General features: G+C 47.4%; 1 protein-coding gene across 1 annotated transcript in view; it reads right to left on the reverse strand.

The window, feature by feature from the left end:
• The window catches only part of CUX2 (cut like homeobox 2), a 163,197-nt gene that overhangs the window by 35,521 nt on the left and 112,429 nt on the right, over positions 1 to 15,247 (reverse strand). The window contains exon 4 of the mRNA XM_087828549.1: positions 107 to 185. Within this exon, the coding sequence (XP_087684675.1) occupies positions 107 to 185 (79 nt within the window). The remainder of the gene's footprint in view (positions 1 to 106; positions 186 to 15,247) is intronic.

Consider the following 15,247-nt stretch of genomic DNA (forward strand, 5'->3'; position numbering starts at 1 on the left):
CCAGGAGTCTCAGCCTGTCCCCAGACCCCACCATGAGCAGTGTAATGGGTCTAATGGCCATTTCTTCTCATTAATTACTCAATTATGGAGCCCAAGCATTTCTTACCTGGTGCTTCAATTAATTGCTTGTAAACACTCAAGAAAGCAGCCTCGGCTTCCTGACTTCTTTTACTAAGGGCCACTACCTTTGGAAACAAAAGAAAAAATCACGTGTAACCATGGTATGAGTCTACAAGCAAATCTGGTCATTTTCTACTTCTGCAAACATGGGGTGGGAGAGGGGAGGGGAAATGAAAGTTAAAAGTATGGAGTTAGAAAGTTCAGGTTGACATCTCACTTCTACTACATTCCAGGTGTGTAACCCTGGGCAAGCCACTGGCCCTCTCTGACCCTCAGTTTCCTTATCTGTAAAATGGGAGTAAATAATAGAAACTACTTCCTAGGCCTGTTGTGACAATTAAGTGCAGCTGCATATACGCAGCACAGGGCACACAGTAGGTTATTAACAGTCACTATTAGTATTCTTGTTATTGAAAGGCCACACCGGCAGTTCAAACATGGCACATGTTTTGGGGAAAAGGGGGATACACCTAGGGAATATTTCTTGCCACTGAAAATTAAAGAGAAATCATTAAATCTCTAATAAGATATCAAACAGCTTCAACAAATGTCAAGGGTGACAGGTGATAGGAAACAGTTCCTGGTATATACCAAAGGCGCTCAACAAGTGCTTCTTGACTGATGAATGCATGGGTGACTAAATGACTGGGTGGTGAAGACCCACATTCAAGCACTCATTTTCTTGCCCACAGGCTTTTCTTGTTCTGCCAGTAAGACTCCATGAGATGGTTTTGGGTGAGACATTGCTGGGGCTCAGCACCACATCCCTTGGCTCTAGGCTCTGAAATCTGAGCTCTGGCCTCACACTGCCTTCACGCTGGCTCTTGGTGGCCAGTCCCTATGGCTTAGTCCTGGCCTCTCCCTACCATCCCTACCCTCCTTGAGGACATGCTGGGGTGGGTATCTCCCTTGGGGCTGGAACAGCTCTATTCTCCTTGGCACCAACATGCCTCTCCATCTGGTGCCAACCTTCTAAACGATGACTCTATCTGAGTATCTACTTGTCAATCACCCTCTTTCAGAGTTGGGCTTTTCTTATGAATCCCAATGATGCCAACTAAAAGGGTGTTTATTACTGAGTTCCTCCCCTTGAAGTAAGTTCTGGGAGCGCATTGTCTAGTGCAGAGGGTGCTCAACATAATTTGTTGAGAGAACAAATCCAAGTGGGTTGCACCCACTTGGGTCCTGTCTGACACCATACAGTCAGTCATCCATGCTGAGCATGTGTGGTGGCTGGGGTTTGAGGAAAGGCATCAGAATGTTCCATGGACTTTTAAAAAGGAACTCTGGGTAGAAGCAGGGGCAAGTGCCAGCCGATTCCTTTAATGTTTCCTTGTCTCTGCTGACAGCACTCTCTACTTTCTATTCATGGCACTTGTCCGTTTATAATGGTGTATTGTTTATGTGTGACTGTCTCTTTATGGCTCTCCCACTTAGAGCTGTGCTGTCCAGCATGGTAGCCATTAGCACATGTGGCCAATGAACACTTGAAATGGGACTATTTCCAATTCAGATGGGCTGTAAGTATAAAACACGGGATTTCTAAGTCTCAGAATGTACAAAAGATTGTATAATATCTCAATAAATTTTACACTGATTTTATATTGAAAATTAAAATATTTTGGATATATTGGGTTAAATAAAATATGGTATTAAAATTAAACTCACCTGTTTCTCTATACTTTTTTAAATGTTGCTATTAGAAAATTTTAAATCCCATGTGGCTTGTGTTATATTTCAACTAGACAGTGCTGGTCTAGATCAAGAGTTGGCCAAATCTGGCCCTTCCTCTGTTTGTACAAAGTTTTACTGGAACACAGAGCGACGGCCATTCTTTTATGTATTGTCTATGGCTGCTTTCATGCTACAATGGCTGAATTCAATAGCTGTGACAGAAACCCTGGCTGCAAAGTCAAAAATATTTACTGCCTGGCCCTTTACAGAAAATGTTTGCTGATCTCTTACTTTAGAGGTTCTCTAAATGGCTAGACAATATTTTCAAAAGCAGAGGTCAGAGAGCAGCCTGACTGGCACCCAGTTTGACTCAGATCAAGCTTAGGGCTTCCCACAGTAAACATGTGTCTTAGAGACAGCAGCCATTGGATGACTTGCCTTGTTCAGCCTGTCAGAGCAATGACCTGGTCTGTTTCCAGAGGCCAGTTCTGATGGATCAAAGTCCGATCTAGTGCTGCGCCTAAATGTCATTAAGCAGCACTTGGCCTCAGTTTGTTCATCCATCAGGTGGGAAGAAAAATTTCCATCTGCTTAAGAAGCTATTGGACAGGAAAGAGCTAACATGTGGCAAAGAGTCCCATGGAAGTTGGCAAAAGGCTTCCTAATAAATCACATCATTCTTCTTTCCAACCATATAGGACGCCTTTTCCAAGGTCTGCTGCAGCTCTAGTGCGTTTCACTCATGTGCCCAGAACAGGTGAGCTCGGCATAAAAAAAGGCCACATGTCTCTGCCTCATGGCTGGGTCCCACTATGCAGAAGGGCGGGAGGAAAGTGTCCAGAATGACAGATTTGGTTTGTGACAGGCAGATCTTTGAAGGCCATCTGGGGGGGAGGGGGGAGGAAGGAAAAGTGGAGGAGGGGGAGGTGGCGGCCAGCTACAGACACCAAGAAGGTCACCATCAGAAATAGCTTAGCATCTGAGCGTGCGGCATTCACACCACCTGCTGTGGTAGAAAGGGTGAAATGTGTTTGGTCCCCAAGTATGTAAATAACAGGTGCAGAGCCGGTTAACCCAGAGGAGTGGCAAAAGCCTGTTCTAGCCGGCTAGCTTTCGTCCATCAGATGCTTAAACCTGGCAAATTTGGGGACCCTGCCCTGAGATTGAGCTTCCCTGACCGAGGTAGCAGTGACATCTATAGGCTACAGAGAACTGCTTCATGCTGAGACCTTTATAGAGAACCATCAGAGCTTCCGGAATCTGAACCCTCATTCTGTGCTCAGTGCTGTATCTTTGGAATCTCCCCGATGACTAAGACGAGCACATGTCCCCATTCTACAGAGGAAGAAACTGAGGTTTAGGGAAGCCACGTCACTTGGTCAAAATGAAAGAACTAGTTGGTGGCAGAGGTGGTATCTGAGCCCAGAGTTCTCTCATCCCAGGGCCCAGACCTGCACCTGGAAAGCCTGTGCTTCTCAAAGTGTGCTGCACAGTCCCACAGGCGTGGGGTGTGTGTGTGTGTGTGTCTGTGATCAAGTCACATGCTTTCTGAGTGAACATGTACAAAATATTCCCACACACTGGATGCTTGGACAAGAGCTGCAGGAAAAAAAAATCCCCTTCGCCTTGGCTCAGCCCAGAGTTTTCCCAAATGCATTTGGCCACAGAACGTCTTTCTTCAGAAAATGAACCTGGAAACTTGGGTTCCATGGACACACTAAAGAGAACAGTTTCTCTTTACCACAGGGTCCTGTGCTCTGGGGAGGGTGAGGCGGCGGTTCTGGGAGATGGAGTGGGGGATCTGATGCAGCAGGATTCTGGAAGAAACAAAAGACTGATGGACAACTGAGAGGAAGCAGGTGCTCAGAGGGTCTCAGAATCAGTGGTCTGAGGAGCAGGAGGAGTGTGACCTGGGAGAAACGGAATCAGCCCAGGATCCAGGGGTTCCCTAACAGCTGGGGTTTTCACCCTGTTCACCTTTGGGCAAGTCACACCCCCTTTTGAGCCTTAGTTTCCCCATCTGTAAAGTGAAGGTGCTGGGCCTGGGTCCCCTACTAACTCAGCTGTGCAACAATTTTAATTTCCCCAAGCAGACAGACAGACAGTCACCTCCCCACACATCAATCCCCACCCCATGGAGGTTTTCATCCAAGACAGCGCAATGCCATTTCCTCCTGTGCCTCGCGCCATCCCAGCAGCCGCACCCAGCTCAGACCAAGGGCGGGTCTGCTGGGAGACCATGAGGCAGGGTTCGAGAAAATCACCATGCAATTTTATTCTAATATTTGTAATTACTCCCAGGCTAAAAATAAGGCACAGAGCAAAGTGTTTTCAAATGTCGGCATTAATGAACATGTTTTATCCAACATAATGCAGGCCCCCAGATGCATTTGTGTCAGGATCCCTGAGATCTTGTGAGCAGCACCCCGCACTGGGCCAGCTTTCACGGCTGGAAGCCGCGCAAAAATGAACCGTCCCACAAGCGCTGGCTGGCAGGCCTGCTATTAGCAGCAGTATAATCATCAATTACGTCCAATTGCAAACTACTGATTTTATAATTATCAAATGAAGTTCTAACTTCTCACCTCCGCTCAGCGGCAACTAATATAATCTCTCAGTTCAAAAGGGAAGCTTTTCCCCTCTTTTTCTTTATTTGTCTTTCCCTCTTGCTTGCTCTCTTCTGGGAAAAAGAATTTCCAGGCCTCCATGTAAGACTGCATTTAAATTGCTTGTCACTCAAAACAAAGGCAAACCACTCATTTGTAATTCACCAGCCACCTGAACAGGCTGCCTGTTTCCCTTTAAGCATCCATGCACTGAAGCACAAAGATCATTTTTCTATTGTTAAAATTGTATAAGCCAGGGCTTTTTTTAGCAGCGAATACACAATTTCACTTCTCTTCCGAGGGCTCCCGGCATAAAAGGGACAGGAGGCTTTCTTTAGTGCCTTACAAATAAATTTTGCTTTGGGGTATTTAAAAAAAAAACCCAACTCTATGCTCATATAATGAGCCAAAAAGCTATCAAGGCTGTATATATATGAGGGCAGGACAGAAGTCATGTTTCCTGTCTTGCCCAGGGTGTGGCCAGTGTATGAAACTGGATGATTAAGATTCATTCTCACGGGCACAGAAGCATCCGTGTCCATTTCCCTCTTTTGGGGAGTTGCTGATACCATGAATGTGGCTCTAAGCTGACTGGCATTTGGCCAGCAGGCTATGGGAGCAAAAACAACTCAGGAATGGGTACCCCAGCTTGGAACTTGCTGTTCCAGCCAAAGGCAGGCTCCAGCTGTGTGTCTGGCTTTCTGGCTACCTCACTCCAGAGGGACAAGACACAGACAACTGCCACTGAGCCCCTGCATGCAACCAGCTGCCTGTGGCTCAGCCTCTGAAGGTCAGGCCCACTTTGACAACAGCTCGGTTTTTCTGCAAAATGGATCATATTTATAACAGCTCCCAATTTTAATCTAGAGCCTTTTGCAATTTACAAAGACCTTTCCCAGGAATTAGTGCGTCTGAGCCTCCACACACTCCTGGGGGTGGCCCTGAGGAGTGTTGGGAGGATGGTTGTTTGAGAGGCCCCAAGAGGCTGATACAGCAGCTCAAAGTCACACAGGAGGCCCGAGGTAGGTGGTGAATGGGGTCTTTGGTCTCAGAGCCAGTGGTGTAGCAGGGAATCAGGCTGAAGTCTGTGACATCGCACCTGAAGCGGGAGAGTAGCTACAATTTGGGGTAAATTAGAACGAACTCAGGTTCACCCCTAAAATGTCCCCTTCTTGTGTCTGAATACACTGTGCTTTCCTGAATGGGGGAGTAAGGAATGGGACTCCTGCTAGCCCACCCGAAGCTCTGCATAAGCGACAGCCAGTCTTTTCTCTGCAGTAGGACTCACAAAGATTCCTGGTTTAAAACAACAGTGAAACCATTATGAGTGATATTGTGATGGTGGATACATATTATACATTTGTCAAAACCCACAAAATGTACAACACAAAGAGTGACCCCTCATGTAAACAGGCTTTAGTTAATAACTGTATCAATATTGTTTCGGCAATTGTAACAAATATACCATAATGCATTAATAAGGTGGTGGTGAGGAAAGAAGAGGGAGTACATGGGGGCTCTATGCTTTCTGCTCAAATTCTCTCTAAACCTAAAACCACTATAAAAAAAGTCTATTAATTAAAAAAAATAGACAGTAGTGAGCATGTATAAAGCAGTTACTATGTTCCAGGCACTGCCTTAAGCGTTTAACACATTAACTTATTTAATCCATACAATAGCCCTGTGAAGTCAATGTCATCATCTTCTCCATTTTACCAACTGAGAAAAACAAGACATCAGAGAGCTGAAGTAATTTGCCCAAAGTTACACAGCAAGTGACCGAGCTAGGCTTCATACCCTGGGCTCCAGAACTTGTGCCTTTACTGGTGAGAGTAATGGGACTATCACTGGGCTGTCACCAAAAGCCTGTCCCCTTCCCCATGGGATACTGTCTTGTGTGTGCATCCCATCGTGCTCGCAGGTGACACACAGCGTGTTAGTCTAGGGGTCATGAATGATGGGTGCAGGGCCAGATGTACCCTGTGGACATATTTTCTTGGACCCTCTAGTGTTTTAAAAATATTTGAGCCATTAAAATTCATCAAGTTACATGCTTAAGATTTGCGCATTTTGCCGTATGTAAATTTATACCTCCATAAAGCACTGTGAGCATGAAAATATGTGCATATATATTGAGCCAACATTTAAAAACCAGAAGAGATCCAAATTGCTGGCTTCTCTTAGAAAATCAGAGGATCTGGCCACTCTGAGCCCACACTCCACTGACACCCGCATGGAGCCCAGTAGCAGCCTCCCATTGAGACAGGCCAGGGGTCGGCAGTTCACACAGGCCTCCCATGCACCTGCACCACAGGTACAGGCCTGCCCAGACCCCATAATAAGCATTAGTCTCTCTTTGGCCTACCCTGACACCCTTTTCCCCTTGCTCTGTCTTCTCCACATTCATCTTGTATAAGCCCCGTACCCCTTCCTTCCTTCAAATACATATTCACAGGCCAGATGAAAAACATGAGTGATGAGAGGGTGTCTCGAAACGGTCTGTCTTCTGCTTCCAGGTAGCCCCACGTGGCTGGCAAACTGCCTTTCCAAACTGCAATAAGATCTCCGTGTGAGCCCTCTACCCCAAACACAGAACGGTTAGGCCCTACAGACTCAAGTCCATCTGGGCTTGGAGAAAAGGAGCCACTTAGAGCATCTGGATGATTCTCTACCTTCCTAGGTGAGAAAGACCCAGCAGGGCTTGGTGTTCTGTGTGTTCTCATGGGAGTGGTGGAGCAAGGAAGATGGGTCTGGACGAAAGGGGTGAGTGGGTGAGGGGAAGAGACTACAGGGACACATGCAACTGGGAATCAAGGGAGGGCTGGAAAGCATCCGGCTCTGGAGTCAGGTCCAAGTGACTAAGGTCTGAAACCTGCATCCCTGGCTGTGTGACTTTAGGCAAGTTGCTGAGCCTTCAGAGTCTCGGCTTTCTCAATGGCGTGAAGTGAGTGGAGGAAATGCCTGGCACAGTGTCTGCCCGGCCAGCGCTTCATGCATGTGCATGGGGCGAATGAATGAACATCCCTTCCTTGACTTTTCTGCACCTCAGTTTCTCCATGTAGAGAGTAGGGACACCAGACGCCAGCAGTTAAAAGGTATGCTTTGTTTACTGTTACATGTGAGGTGAGGCAAGCCATAAAAGGTTCTTGGGATTTCTGCACAAAGGGCTCTATGGGTGTTAGAAGTCAAGTGTTATCCAAGGGGGATGTGCAAGGTGGAAGCCACTGGACTATGAGTGTGAAGTGTGGGCAGAAGGCCAGTGATGCCAAGAATCACCCCATCCTGCCCTGGCAACAAGCACCCTCTGAAGCACAGGGCAGTCCAGGGGTCTGTATGCCAGGATCAAATGACACCTGCTGCTCCCTGAGCTGGTTTGGTGGCCCTGAGCAGGCCTCTGAGCTCTTGTTGCTCCATATTCTATCGACCATGCACTGTGGTGTCCTTGCCCCTGGAGGGAGGGCTGCAGGGGTCTCAGGTGGCTGCAGGGCTCCCAGGTGGCTGCAGTCTTCCCTCTTGAGGCATCCCCTAAGTTCCCAAAATGCCAGCCCAGAAGAGTAGAGTTAAAAGAGCCTGAGTGCCCTTTATGGAGAGGCGGCCACCCAAATGTCATGCAAGCACCACCCTGCCCAGGCTTTTAAATATAGCAGCGTTCTTTCTGGATGTCTCTGTGGAGTGGGGCTCGAGAGCCCCACAAGGGCCTCAGCCAGACACTCAGATCATCACTCTGCCTCTAACTTCCCAGCTGTGGTTCTCTGGTACAGGCTCAGCTTCCTGAGTTGGGCTCCATCCCTGGGTTCCATCCCCAGTCCCCCCACTTCTTTGTGGTCTTGGGCAGCTACTGGCTTTCTCTAATTAGGCCTTTGTTTCCACATCTGAGAATTATGATAAAGATGAAAAGTGGTATGAATAAAAATTGCATAACACACAGCCTGGTAAACAGACAACACTTAAACGATGTCAATATTACTATTACTAATTCTTACCATCTTCAGTGTGCAAAGCATTGTGCCGAGATGAATAAGCCATGGCCCCAGCCCACAGTGAGAAAGACAGAGACCGAGGAAAATTGCAGAAGGCCAGCAGCACTTGAGGAGGGAGAATGAAGGCAGGAGTGGTTTATCCTGCAGGGCCCAGGCTAGAGGAGGGCTTCTAGGAGGAGGTGGCACTGGCTCACAATGGATAAGGTGCTTGATCGGCAGAGGGAGCGAGAAGAGGACGGTGTAATCAGGTCCCTCCCTCTAAGTTCAAGGCTACAAACGCTGGGCCCATGGTCCAAGTCCTCACATGAACTTGTGTTTTTCCCAGGTTTAAAAAAATGTTCATTTTGAGCCAACATTTAAAAACTAGACTTTACATAAAAATGGAGATTTCCAGCCTGTCCAAAAAAACTGGAAAATGTGGCCACAGTGGGCTCACATTCTTGCATAACAATAGCATCAACAATAAAAACTGATAATAGCAAATGCTGAGTGTTCGAGTGCTTTACACCAAGTCTAAAAATCCTCATAAAAGCCCTATGATGCGGGTGCAGTGACATGCTGGTAATGGTTGAACAGCTGGTTATCTGGTGAAAAAAAAAGGCCCTGACTTGTAGCACTTGCCAGTATCTGTGGTGTAAATACTCCCTCCCACCATGGCGAATTTTAAGCTACCAATTGTCTCTGACCATGCTGCTCGGTGGATGAGCCTCTTGGGTACATGAGCAGTGGGTATAGTTATCATCTCCACGTCCCAGATGAGGAAACCCAGGCACAAAGAGGTCAACAGACTTGCCCAAGGTCACATAGCTAGGAGAGTGGGTAGGGCGGGGATTTGGAGACAGGCAGCCTGGCTTTGAAGTTTGTGCTCTCAGCCCCCACAATGTGCTGCAAGACCAGACTGTCATAGTCTGCCCTGGCTGTATAAAGCTACTCCTCAGGAGGTGCACAGAGTCCCAGTCTGCCTCAGTCCCCACTCCTCCCTGCTGCCTCGTCTGTGTCTGTGCTGCTCATTCATCTCTGCTTTGGGGTATGAAATGTCACCGTGACTCCAACTTTCCCCCCTGCTTCTGGGAACCCCACCAGGTACCTGGACACAAACAGAAGGCATCCAGGGTGGTGGAGAACCAGCTTCTTTTCCTCTATTCCAAAGCCACCCCTTAGCACCCGACACAAAATGTCAGCAAGACTTTTAGTCCAAATGTCCCCTTATTTTCTTTGCCAGGAGAACTAACAGCATCAGTTTATCCAAAGCAACTTTTCCGTTCCCCTCTCCCCTCCTGCCACCCTATACAACAGAACCTGGAAACACAACCTATAGGGGAGGAAAGGCCAACCCAGTTCACCTTAGGTTGGAAACGGAATGGCTGCTGTGTCCCCTACGCTGTTGGGAGACTGAGCCTCCATCTGTGAGGGGAGGGGGCTCGGGTGGGGAACCCCATGTTCTTTGCTGCTTCTCAGAGATAGGCAGCCCTTGTGAAGCCCCCACAGCCCACATTCTCCCAGCTGAGAGCCCGGATGGCAGCACAGGAGGGAGAGGCATATGTTTGGTAAGAAACGTGGAAATAATCAAGTGTGAGTAGATTCATGTAAGTAATTTAATTACGTCGCACAGCTATGAAATCTCTTGGTTTCTGCTTCTGTTATTAATGGTGAATGTTAACTATCAGAGGACATTGGCTGAGGTTTCCTGACAGGCTGGGGGCGGGGGGTTTAAGTGTCCTCAGGCTGCCATGCCTGGCTTCTCATGGATCAGGCTGGTCCCTGCTTCCAGCTGACCCCAACCCCATCTTGTTGGAATTGACTGGGAGATACGTTATATACCTTGTGATGGACACGCCCAGCACCTCCTATGAGTAGACTTGTCAAAAACATCAAACCTGCATGTAGTCAATCCTCTAGATCCAACTGCCAGTGCATAGCAAATACAAGGGACAGAGGCACAGGTACATCATGCCACGAGAATGCAATCAGCAAACTCTCAGCTGGAGGTGAGGTGACCTGCCCAAGGTTGCACAGCTAGTGGTAGAGGTGGGATTTGAAACCAAGCTCATAAGCACAGCACACTCCTGAGACTGCATGAGATGCTGAAAAAGTGCAGCTGGGATTCCCAGAGGGTGGGACAAGGAACCAGAACAGCCCAGCAGCAAGGGGGCGCCTCCACCACAAGGGAGAGGTTCCCCATCTGCCCTCTCTTCAGGCAGCTTTCTCAGTGCTTCCTCAACCAGTCCTATATTCAAATCCCTGGGATGACGAATATCATTGGCTTATCTTTAGGCCAGTTGGCGCTTGGTACAGTCAGCTGCAATCAGGGGGAAGTCTTCAGAAAGAAATGGCCCAGTTATTTCCACATTAAAAACAAACAAACAAACAAAAGAATGGGTTTGGAGAGGGAGTTTACAAGCTTACAGATTAGAAGATGCAGCAGAAGTAGTGTGACCAATTTGTCCCAGTTTGCCTGAGATTTTTCCTGAGACTTACTGGTTTACACCAGAAACCAATATATTGTTGTATGTCAACTAAAAAAAAAATTTGTTAGAAATTTTTTAGGTAAGATGATACTGGGGTTATGTTTAAAAAGAGATTTCTTAGTTTTTAGTGCTACAAACTAAAATATTTACAGGTAAACAGATACAACGTCTTGGATTTGCTTCAAAATAATCCAGGGGTGCCAGAGGGAAATGGTGTGTGAAGAGCTATTGAAACTGGGTCCCGGGGCTCACTGTTTTATTCCCTTTACTTTTTTGTGTTTGAGTTTCCCATAATGAAGAGAGGAGGGAGGGAGGGAGGGAGGGAGGGAGGGAGGGAGGGAGGGAGGGAGGGAGGGAGGGAGGGAGGGAAGAGAGCGGGGAAGGGAGGAATGATTGCAGGAAGATATACATTCTTTCAGTCAAATTTGACCACTTGCAATTTACAAGTCTGACCTAAAACATGGATCACCAGACTTTTCTGTAAAGGGCAAGAGAGTAAATATTTTCGGCTTTGTAGGCCGCTGCCCTCCCAGTGTGAAAGCAGCCAGATAATATATATATGAAAGGGCGTGGCTGTGCCAATAAAACTTTATTTACAGAAATAGCAACACCACGTACTTGCTCTTGTGATCTTAGGTAAGTCACCTAACTTTCCCAAGTCATAGCTTCCTTCTCTGTGAAATGGGGATAATTAATAGTAACTACATCAAGCTAGGACTCAAACCCCAGCTCCACCACCTTGGGTTAGTCATCTTACCTTATCTTATGGGCCTCAGTTTCTTCACCTGTAAAGTGGGGGAAATGCCAATACTGCCCTCACGGGACTGCCATGAAAATTAAATGACACAACAGTGTATCTGGCACACAACAGATGCCCCACAAATGTCATCATAGCTAATATCATCATAAATTCTTGTGTTGGCTGGCTTGGGTGGATTTTTGTTTCTTGAAGATGAACCGCCAGCTGCCCTTGGCACTGACACCTCCCACTTGGAGGCTAATGGTAGGGTTTGGGTCTCCTTTCTTCCCCCACCAAGGCTACAGACAGAACCTAGCCGGAGAGAGAACACACAGAGGTGCCGCATTGCTCCTGACAGCCCGGGCAGCCCAGGCAGTTGCTGTTCCCCCACCCACTCATTGCAAAAAGCAACAGGCAAGGCAAACAGATGGCAGAGAGATGGCTTTTTCCCTCTCCCCCTAAATAACGAGATGAGAGGGGAAAAAGGAAAGACGAACAGATTTCCACCGGCTAGATCAAAGAGAAATGGCCATTTTTGCTGATGAGCTTTGCTTAAACGCCATCCCTGTGCCCAGGCACATGACAGTTCTGGGGTGGGACTGGGAAGGGTCCTCCTTGCCATTGCCTATCGATGTTTCATTAATTTCTTTTTGTTTCCCGCTATGGTGTACACCTGACTCAAGGTGAAAGAACACAACTGGGCTGCGACTTCTCAGATTGATAGATTGCGTTTCTGTGCTGGGTCCGTTTCATGCTTGGTGACTTTGCAGCAAAGCAATTATCACTGTGGAATGCATAATGGCCTAATTAATAACTAATGTCAGGTTGGCCTCTGAGCCATGATTATACCTTAGCAAGCCAACTTGTTTTTTCTTTTAAACATTCCAAGAGAAAAATGTTATAACTGACTGGTTATATTGTCAGTGTCCCTACCCTGTGGACACAGGGTGTGGTAGTAAGCATGAGAGCCTGGAATGAGGAGAGGAGTTCCACCACCAACTGGCTGTGACCTTGTTCAGTGTCTGACTTCTCTGCACGTGAGCATCTCCTCCTGTAATCAGAGCTACCGTTCTGCGAGTGGGATTCCTGTCATATTGATATGAAATCTAGGGTATTTAATAAAATAATGGTTAAGGGCAAGGACTCTGGAGCCAGACTGCCTGGGTTTAAATCTTGTCTTGGCCACTTACAAGCTGTGTGACCTTGGGCAAGTTACCTAACCTCTCTGTGCCTCATCCTTCTCATCTGTAATGTTGGTAATAACAATATTTACCTTATAGGGTGGTCATAGGGATTAAAGAGCTGATATCTGTAAAGTACTTAGAATGCTGCCTGGAACACAGCGAGAGCCAGAGCAATGTTTGCCAAGATTGCTATGTCAACATTCATTTAATAAACATTTATTCAGCACCTATTATGTCTCAGCACCCTTGAGTGACCTGGGAACATAATGGTCTACAAACTGCTCCCTCTCTGTCAGTCCTCAGGCCGGGACACCACTACTGCGGCATATTTCAAGTGCTCTAAACTCCAATCTCAGAGTCAACCCCTTTCCGCCCCACACAGCTCCAGAGGCTTTTCTAGAACAGGCTTCTGGTGTGCTATGCATTGGGCTGAGCACTCCACACACATGAACATCTCATTTAATCCTCATGAAAAACCTGTACACCAGGTACCATTTTATTGATGAGGAAATGAAGGCTCAGAAAGGGGACGTGACATGCCAGCTATGACAGGCCAAGATCACCCAGTTATTGATCAAACTGCAGCTCAAATCCAGGTTTGCCTGATACCAAGGCCTGTGTACTTACTACCACACCTCACTCTTCATGTTCCACCCTGCCCAAGTCTTCCTAATTTGAGCTGGGACTTCACCTCCACCAGGAAGTCTTCCCTGATCTTCTTGGCATACCCAGAACATTTTGCTCCTATTTCACATTTGCTTTTTTTCTTAGTGGACAGTGGGTGTGGGCTTCCAATGGATGGCTTGGCCTCTTTGTTGGAAAGAGCTAATTTCTTCTCTTAGCCAGTCCAGCACACAGCAGGGCACACAGTAGGGGCTTTATAATACGTGCCAAATTGTTAAAATCCTCCATTGCTCTTGCTTTGCTGCATCCTGGACTTGGCACACCCCTTGAATTCCATCTTCTGTTCATCTGTTCAAAATGTACCCATCCTACTGTGTAAAATGTCTGTGTTCCAGCTCCGTCACTAATAGATAATGAGGCAGGTCATCCATCAGGGGGTCCACAGTGCAGTGCTCATATGACCCTGGCTATTACTCCCCTCCTGGGCACACAATGTTAGGCTATATTTCCAACTCCCTTGAAATTAGACATGGCCTTGTAACTAAACTCTAGCCAAGGGAATGTGGGCAGAAATGATGTGGCCATTTCCAGGTCTGGCCTTTGAGAACCTCCCATGAGACCCACCATATTTTCTTCTGGCTCCTCCAGCCAGTTGTTCAACATTTACCAGCACCACCGGTTATTTCCACATGTCTGTCTCCACTAGATGGAAGAGGAGACCCTACGGCAGAGAGTCTCAACCGTTAGAAACACCAGCAGCTTTAAAAATCCTGATGTCTAAGTGTCACACCAGACTAAGAATGTCAGACACTCTGGGGTGAGACCAGGCCTCAGTATTTTTTTAAAGCCCTCAGGAGATTCCATTGGGCAGCCAGGGTTGAAAGCCAGAGGGCTTGTCTAAGACAGAGTGTCTCAAACTTTAAGGGGTACACAAATCACCCATCACTGGGGGACCTTATTAAACTTCAGATCTAATTCAGAAGGTCTAGGGGGTGAGAGTGGGGGGCAAATCTGCATTTTTACTAAACTGCGATGTAGATGCTGCTGGACCATGGACCACATTTTGGAACTTAAATCTGAGTCCCTTTAGTTTGCAAATTCCTTTCAGCTGGGTGATCACATGGACTCCCCACACCCATGACCCTGGGATAGACAAGGTGGGTGTTACAATAACCCATTTTACAGGACAGGAGACTGAGGATGGAGGTGAAGGACTTGCCTAAGGTCACACGGCTAGGGAGGCTGGTGGGGCTTGGACCTGGTTTTCCAAGACTCCAAATCCAGCCCCTTTGTCTTCACCAGCTGCATGATCTGCGTCTGGGGATTACATGAACCCGAAACAGCATCTGGGCCCTTCCTTCTCCTGGCCGTGTGACCCTACGTGGGTTTCTCACCCCTCTGGGCCTCACTCCTGCAGAGTGAAGGTCTCAGTGGAACTGGGAAGGGAAGCAAGGGTTTGCATGTGTGTTCTAGGGGAGCTGGTTGGAGGGGAAGGAAAGAAACGCTAAATAACCATGATCCTACAGCCCCATCTCTGGGAGGCTTATACATCAAGCTCTTTACTTGTGTCCCTACTGAAGGAGTAGGGACAGTTACCATCCCCATTTTACATCCAGGGAAGTTGGGGTTCCCTGAAAACCCTGGCAAAGGAGAGAGCTGGGATCGTGAACCCAGGTCTGTGCGACTCAAGGCTTATTACGTCATTTCCACTCTCCCACAGGTGCCCGGTGAATGAGTAACTGTGCTCCCCCTCTTACCCTTAATACTTAGCACAGTTCCTGGCACACAGTAGATGCTCAAGCATTTCTCAAACATGTGAATAAATAATAATGTTTATCACCTTAGCCCTGGT

This window comes from Miniopterus natalensis, chromosome 20 (assembly GCF_054644295.1).
Source record: "Miniopterus natalensis isolate mMinNat1 chromosome 20, mMinNat1.hap1, whole genome shotgun sequence".
NCBI lineage: Eukaryota > Metazoa > Chordata > Mammalia > Chiroptera > Miniopteridae > Miniopterus > Miniopterus natalensis.